The 8725-nt window shown below is 42.4% G+C and overlaps 1 protein-coding gene across 1 annotated transcript in view; it reads left to right on the top strand.

The window, feature by feature from the left end:
- The window catches only part of Adamtsl1 (ADAMTS like 1), a 919831-nt gene that overhangs the window by 758608 nt on the left and 152498 nt on the right, over positions 1–8725 (top strand). Inside the window, exon 16 of the mRNA XM_050157409.1 lies at positions 8527–8656. Within this exon, the coding sequence (XP_050013366.1) occupies positions 8527–8656 (130 nt within the window). The remainder of the gene's footprint in view (positions 1–8526; positions 8657–8725) is intronic.

The raw sequence follows: 8725 nt of genomic DNA, 5'->3' as shown, positions 1-8725 counted from the left end.
ATATATGTAATCATTTTTTGCTGAAATCAACCTAAAATATGCAAGATTAAAAGATAGATTTTAAATCATTTGGAGTAATAGAGTCAGTCAGGCTAATTTTATTGTTTCTATAATCTCAAGATGACATTGGATATAACAAAGGAAATCTTTTGCCTAGCAGAAGTAGTAACCAGAAGGAATTAGCCGGTACTTTCAAGCCCTGGTTGGTGACTGAGGCTCACTGGGTTGTCGTCAATATCACATGACAATCATACTATTCAGGGAGAAACAAACACAGAAATCCCACTTTCTTAAAGACGAAAGTAAATGGTGTCCTACCATCCCCCACTCGTCCTCATCCTGTGCTTCCCTATGTGCAGACTGGTAGATGTGGTCCAGGAGAACCTGAGCAGCACTGCCGTATTGACTTCCTAGATGGCAGGTCAACTTTAGAGTCTATTTTGGAAGAATGTGGTACTGACTTTGGAAGAATTTAGGGTGAAGCCTTGGACCTATGGCTTCTTTCCTCATACTCTTTTCTTTTGACAGAAGAGGAGAACCCAGAATCAGAATATACTATGCTTACCCACAGGTTCTCCATTGCTTTTATAATGTTAGTTTCAGGAGACTAGAGAGACAGTTCAGTGAGTGAGTTTGCTATGCTATGCGAACATGAGGGTACAAGTTCAGATCCCACTATTACATAAATAGCCAGGTGGGGTCAAGTAACTGCATGCCTGTCACATCAGAACTGTAGAGTGAGGGGACAGGATGGCTGGGGCTTACTGAGAGATAGCCTGGGGTAGGAGGTCCTTCTTGATTTGTGTTGCTTTCATTGGTTAAAGAAACTGCCTTGGCCTTTTGATAGGGCAGTACTTAGATAGACAGGAAGACAGAACTGAATGCTGGGAGGAGAAAGGCAGTCAGGGAGAGCTGCCATGAAGTTGCCAGGTCAGAGACCCTGAATCTGACCTCGTGGTGACACACAGATTAAAGGAAATGGTTTAGATCAGGATGTGAGAGTTAGCCAAGAAGAGGCTAGCTATAATGGGCCAGGCAGTAATTAAATTAATACAATTTCTTTGTGGTTATTTCGGGGGTTAAGCTAGCCAGGCAGCTGGGACAAACAAAAGGACCCACACTTCTTCATACTACAACAGCCTAGCTACAGGCTCAGCGAGGGACCTTGTTTCAGAGACATGGGGCAGAGAATGATGGGGCAAAGCACCCCCTCATCTAGCCTCTGCATTATATGCATGAGCAAACCCAAGTGTGCACAGCACACACACACACACACACACACACACGCACACACACTACATTTCACACATGCACAAGCGTACATAACATATGGATATATATTTGGGTTCAGGATTCTGTTATTTATTCTACATTTTTGTACAGTTCTACAGTTTCGCCTTCCTCCCAATACCAGGATTACAGGGAGCACAAAGAGTCCTTTCCATTCTTTCCACATTCCCCATATCAGGGCCGCACCACTCCATGGTCCTTTCTTCCAGCCATCCCATCCCCCCTTTCAATCTCAATTTCCCTCTGTGTTTAGATCACCCTGCCCATTAGTCATTGATATAGCCAACCTAGAAAAAAGAGTTATGTTTGATCACAGGATTGGCCCCTACAGTCTGACTAAGAGTGCCCAGGAAACTGACCGCATGGCTAAAGAGACTTAACACACAGTATCATAGAGCGCAGCACATTGTTTTGTAATACCTAAGATTAAAACTTAGTAACTCGGGAGTGCTTCTTGATCTCAGCCTGGGGCTACCCCATAGGTGCTTTTGATCTGTGATGATTCATGCTCTGTAGAAGTATATATTTGGGATTTAGAAAGCCAAGGGAGGAGATTACTGAGGTCCTGTAGAAACCCTGCCTTTTCTACCCCACTCCTTGCCATCTTGGAAGGGCTTAAGTTCTATAAACAGAGCATTCTCCAAGTAGAAACAAATTCCAGCCCTTATACACCTAAAACAGGCACTGTCACTGACGAGCTCTCCGATCGCTGGCTGCATCAGAGTTCCTGGAGAGCAACACGGTGGCGTAAGGCTTACCACAGCCTGGATAAAGCCGAAAGATGTGGTCTAGAGCCTCTCAAATGCTATCAAGCAGACAAGCTAGTTGAAAATGTCTTCCTCATTATCAGGTTAGCAAACCAAGTGCTGGATTTCTCATGGCATCCTCACACATGGCATTCCCCTCTGCTCTTAACCTTCCCTCTCCTTCCTTTCCCCACCCCACCCCTTCCAGCTGGTTCCCTTTCTCCCTTCAGCTAGTCCCCTTTGGGCTTTGATATTACATGTAACCCATTACTCTACTTCTCTTCCCTCTTAAAAGTTATTTCTCCCCTTCTGTAATCCCCTCCCTAGCTTATAACCCATATATGTATATGTATGTATATATATGTGTGCGTGTGTATACATATATTTTATACATATACATATATATTTGCCTGTATATGTAGATACACATGCACACACGTGTGTATGCATGTGTGTGTACAAATTCCACATATGTGAGAAAAGTCCATGATTTCAGAGACTGATTTATTTCATTTAACGTAATGATTTCCAGTTGCAGCCATTTTCCCACAAATACAATGATTTTCTTTTTCTTTATGGCTGTCTAAAATTCCATCGTGTGTCTGCAACACATTTTCTTTAGCTGTCTGTTGATTAATATCTAATCTGATTCCACTTCCTGGTTATTACGAACGGGGCAGCTATAAACATTGAATATGCAAGTGTCTCTATGGTATGCCTAACTACAGTCCTCTGGTTACACACCCCACAGTGACAAAGCTGGATAATGTTTTGATTTTCAGTGTTTTAGGGAAACTCCATACTCTTTTCTATAGTGGGTGTACAAGTTTTCACTCCCACCAGCAACTTTTTCTCCACATCTCCATCAGCTTTTGTTGCCATTGATTTCCTGATGATATACGTCCTGATTGGAGTAAGATAGGATCAGTTAGCAGTTCAAATATGCATTTCCAATGGCTAAGGATGTTTAACATTTTTCAAGTATTTATTGGCCATTTGTATTTCTTCTCCTCCTCCTCCTTTGCTGTGAATGGTGTGTGCGGATGTGTGGATGCTTGTGTACCGTGTGTGTGAGCTGAGGCATGTAAGTGCTGTGGCGTGCACGCAGGGGTCAGAAGATGACTTGAGAAGCTGGTTCTTGCCTTCCATCCTTTCTTCTGTCACTATACTGCAGAATCCCACCCAACTGTCTTGCAAAGCTTCCAGAAATTCTCCTGTCTCCATTTCCCACTTACATAGCCACAGGCATCTTAACCCAAGTCATCAGACCTCCAGGGCAAGCCCTTTTAAGCATCAAGCTGTCTCTCCAGCCATGTTTCTTTTATTGAACTGTCCATCCGGTTCACTGGCCCATTTGTTGACTGGATCTTAGCTTTCCTTCTGCTTACTTTTTGCAATTCTCTGCTGATCTTTAATATTAATTCGTGTCTGGCACACAGTTTTCCAGGATGTTTTTCTTATCCTATAGGCTGTTTGTTCACGCTGAAGAGTGTTTCCTTTGCTCTGCAGAAGCATCTTGGTTTACTGTAATCCCACCTAGCAATTCTGGGAATTAGTTCATGTGTCACTGGAAAGCCGTTCATAAGTTCTTGCCTACACCTTTATCTTGAAGTATTTTACCTGTAAGTTTTCTCATCCTATATACTAAGGTCTTTGATCCGTTTTAAATGACTTTCAAGCAGAAGTAGAAGTATAGTCTGGTTTTGTTCTTCTACACATGCAAATCTAGTTTTTCCAAACACATCCTAAGAGACTGTCTTACATGTGATTGTTCTACCTTTGCCAAAAGTCAGGTTGCTATAGCCTTGTGGGCTTATTTCTGGGTCCTCCGTTCTGTTCTACAAGACATGTAAAGCTGATTTTGTTGGTATATAACTAGAGATTGGGTATTGGAACAGTGTTGCTCTTCCTACTAAGTGCTATGTTAGCCATTAAAGCCTTTGGTGCTTGCATATGACCCCTCCAATTGTCTTTTGTACTTCTGTGAAGATTGTCACTGGAAGTTTGATAGGAATCACATTGACTGTAGACCACCTAATAGAGCCATTTTTACAACATTAAATCTGTTTATCCCTGACTATGTTGCTTCCAGTTGCTTTTTCAGTTTCTTTTTCCCACATCTTAAGTGCTTTCCTGTGGAGGGTTTATTCACCTGTTAAATTTATTCCTAGGTGTTTTGCTTCTTGTGAAAGCTATTGTGAGTGTGATTTAGAGAAACAGTTCTAGCATAACACAGCTCTAGATTCTGCATAGGACAGTAGCATGGTTGCTGATTTCATCACTGTGACACAGACCATAGAAACATTTTCAATGGGAAAAAAAATGTTGCTTTGGATCACAGTTTACAGGGATTCCAGTCCATAGTTAGAATCCTTCTCTGATAAATACCTGTGGTTGGCTGGAGCATCATGATGCAGGACCATGTGGAAAATAAAATGTATTCAGATCATCCCCATTGTGGAGGACAGAGACCATTTGGCTAATGTATCTTTCCAGGGCACACTTCCAGTGACCCACTTTCTTCCCTAGACCTGGCCATCGTACTGTGATTCTACCAAGGGTATTCATTGATTAGGCCAGAAAGTTGTGTTGTTTGGACTTTTTATTGGTTTGGGGTTTATTGTTGTTGTTGTTTGGCGGTGGTGGTGGCGAGTGTTTTGTTTTGTTTGTTTTGTTTTTGAGACAGGGTCTCCCTCTGTTGTCAGTGTTGGCCCAGAACTCACATAGCTCCTACTCTGTTAGCAGCCTGGCCTCACTCTAGTGGCAGCCCTCCTTCCTTTCCTTCCTGGGTTCCGGGACTACAGGCGTGAGCTGTCACATCCAACAAGGTTATAGATGATCTGTTTGATCTTGGTTACCATGTCATGCAGCACTGCTTCTGCATTAGGTTACCACATTTTGGCATCGGCCACTCTATGGCGAGGTGGCATTTGTAAAGTATTTCAACAGCATTGGTTGCAGTCTCAGGATTCAATCCCTTCCCCTTCAACTGGCAACTGAACTCCCAACTCATGAGCCTTCAGGGGATATCTCAGATTAAAACCATAACAGTAAGCTGCATGTAGTGGCTTGTCATCATGGCTTTAATAATCCTATGCTATCCCCATGGGAAATCACAGATGGTAGGAACAGTATCTTGTGATGTGTTTTGTTATGTCGTCATATCGTGAATTTCCAGATTTGGAGATCTGCCCACAGTTGGCATTACAGAATATAATAGAATGATTTGAATACTCATAAATCTTAATGCTCTGCCCCAAACTGGCTGATTCGAATTAAAGAAAATTTGGAAGCTATAAAAACTTAGGGAGAAAGAAAGAAAATGCTGAAATGCCATGTCAGCCACATGACAAATACCACAATCTATTAAAGACAAAAATAATGTCTTGGAAGGAAGGAAATCAATTTGGATTCGGTTTTATAATATCACTTTTTTAAATGATGGCCTTTCTTGATGACCTAGGTCAATCTAACATTGAGAACATTCTCTTGCTTGAGAGACTTGGGGAGACCAAGGGTAGAGTAGGAGAGAACTAGCAAGCAGTAGGTGCTTGTACTGTGTTAGTTATCATTCAGCAATACAGAAGAGAAAGGAGTGGGTACCCATCTCAGCAATAACTGCACACAAAGTTCTAAGCACAGATAAACATCTTTAGAAGTGGGTGTCTTTGCATATATAATTGTATACAGCTGAAAACAAATTAGCAATAATGTCTTGTCTCGCCACTACCCTTAAACTAAACGCTGCTGAAATGATTCCAGACAAATGTCTGCGTTATTTCTGAAGATCTCCAGGGAAGCAGATATGACAGCCTCTTGGTATTTTTAAATGTTCATGCTGTCAGTGAGTTCTTAGAACTTCAGATACACTCAGCTCCACCATTCAGCAACTGCATGACCTCGGGCAAGTATTTTCATGCTTCTAAGCTTCAGTTCGCATTTCTGTAAAACTGGAGTTTTAACATACTGTTTGCCACATAGAATTGTAGAGAGAATAGAGTGATGTATGCTAAGGACTGAGATACACAGCACCTGGGCCCTAATGGACACTGTAGATGTTAGATGTTATGACTCCAGGCAACAAAATAAGATGTCTGCTCAAAGGACTCATTAAAGTGTTTCTGTGTTCCGTGAGAGTTTTCTACAAAGTAACCTCTGTTAGTCACTGCTCAAAACATTACACCAGCACCATCTAGAGTGTGCAGGTGTCTCTGGGGATATTGTTTTCAATGGCTATAGTCACTGTTTATCTTATGTGTTGGTTCAACTATCAAAGTAGGTCACTGAAGAAATTAAATAGAATTAAAACAAAGCCAGCCAAAAACAGAGTAGCCTATAGAATTCTGGATTCTAAAATATGATGTCATATGTCACTTCCAATCATAGCAATATCCCTTTCATTAAAGTATAATGTGTTTGGTCTTGGGTCCCTAAGGTTCTCATTTTATTTGTTGGTTGGTTGGTGGCTACCCTGTTCTCTGTTTTGCTCCTTCTACACTAAAACATCACGTTTTACCATTAGTGGCTATATAGCCTGGTAACATTTTAAAAATGTTTTTTGACGTTAAAATATAATTATTATTTACCCTTCCATTTCCTCCCTCCAACTTTTACACACACACACACACACACACACAAGTTACCCTCCTCAAGAAGTATAATGAGAGAGGCCCTAGGCTCATGAGTTCCTCCTTTCAGGTGGAATAATTACACAAGTGTGTGTGTGTTCCTAAATATACAAATATAAATATAACCTGCTCAGTTCATATAACTTGTATGTTTATGATTTCAGGGCTGAATACCACTTGGTATTAGTTCACTGGGGGTTCTTCCCTGGGGAAAACTATTTCGCTTGCTCTCAGTATTCCTTAGATACCTGTACTTCTTCTCTAGGGTTGAGAACCCATCAGATTTACTCCTTTTGTATTAGCAAGTCTATTGGCGCCACTCTTGTTCAGGTAAAGTTTAGGCATGTGGATAAGACTTCATGGATGCAGCTTCTCTGAGATTTCTAGGCAACAACATCTCGCAGCAAGCTTCCTGTTCCTCTGGCTTTTATAATCTTCTTGTCCCCTCTTCTGCTGTGATTCCTGAGCCTTGGGTACAGGAGAGGTGTGACAGATGTATCAGTCTGGGCTGGGCACCCCGGAGTCACTTGTTGTCGTCTGTATTTTGATTGGTTGTTTCTCTGTAATGATCTTCATCTATTGCAAAGATTCATTTCTTTGATGAGGGGTGAGGCCTATACCTATCTGTGGGTATAAGGATAACTATTTAGGATGAAGTTAGGAAATATGTGGTTTGGTAAAGTGACAGCGATGGGTTCTCTACCATAATCTGTGATTTCACTAACCCCGGATTGTTGACTGGGTTTTCCAGTACCAAGCATGACTGCACTCCTGTTGTATGGGCCTTGAGTCCAATTCTAAAGCCCTTGGTCACCACTGCTGTATGTGCACCATATTGCACTCCTGGACTTATCACACTGCGCTGGTCATTGTTTTGGTTATGAACATCATAACTAGGTAGGATTATTGGTTGCTTCCCTCCCTTTGAAACTTGCATAGTCCTTTCTGTTACCATGGAAACTAGTCTTCAGGGAGGAGGCTTTCAGGTCAGAAAGAGCTCAATCATCTCGGTCATGTGTCCAAACTACATGTTGTTTTCAGCCTCTGAGAGGCAACCAAGTGTATCGGCAACAGCCTAGGTTTGAGGAGTCTCTTAAACAACCCTGAGCAACAATTCAAAATGAGGTGTTTGGATTTTTGTAGGTAGTCTATGGATCTTGAGGGGAGCATTGTCGGCCCAAATGAGAATTTTCCATTTAAACTATATATGTATATACATATTCATATGTGTTAAATATAATTTTAGGTAGATAATAACACTTCCTTATGACCTTTTTCAGACATCCTTATTTTTATTTTATCCTCATTCTTCCTTTTCTGTATTAATCTCCCTCCTTTCTAATTAAAGCCCCCCAATTTTCTACCTTCTCCTTAAATCACTTGCACCCTGCTGTTCCTCCTTCTACTTCTCCCCCACCCCCTACTCTGACAGTGATCCTTTTTGACTTTCCTGGTTCCTACAGTTACTCCAGGTTATATACTCACATCTGAAGATGAGAGAGAACATGCTATGTTCTTTTCCGGGTCAAGGTTACCCTCCTCAAGAAGTATAATGAGAGAGGCCCTAGGCTCATGAGTTCCTCCTTTCAGGTGGAATAATTACTCTTATAAAGTTGTGGTGCCTGAGTTCAAAGTCAGGGCCTTGTTCATGCTAAGCAATCACCCAACCACCGAGCTGCACGCCCGGCCCTAGATCGAGTGATGCTTGACAAGATTGGCAGCGCTGGGCTTCCAACTGTAGCCCCTCGTGTGCAGTGAGAGTCCCACCCCTCAGAGGCCTCCCACCGGCTGCCTGTCTACACTTCATCACCCGAACACACACCCACTCTGCACTCTGGTCTGACAGTGTGATTTGTACCCAGGTGTCCAGGAGGCTGTGGTGAGCTGCCTGAACAAACAGACCCGGGAGCTTGCTGATGAGAAGCTGTGCGTGACCAGCAGACGGCCCCCACAGCTCCTGAAGTCCTGCAATTTGGATCCCTGCCCGGCAAGGTAAGGGATGTGTTGGCGCCCTTGCCAACCGTGAGCGTATGTTGAACTGGGTGCATCTCTCTATGGGCA

This window comes from Alexandromys fortis, unplaced genomic scaffold, assembly GCF_014885135.2.
Source record: "Alexandromys fortis isolate MF-2015 unplaced genomic scaffold, M_Fortis_MF-2015_v1.1 scaffold_64, whole genome shotgun sequence".
Lineage (NCBI taxonomy): Eukaryota > Metazoa > Chordata > Mammalia > Rodentia > Cricetidae > Alexandromys > Alexandromys fortis.
The sequence above is the reverse complement of the archived record's forward strand: the minus strand, read 5'-3'. Positions and strand labels throughout refer to the sequence as shown.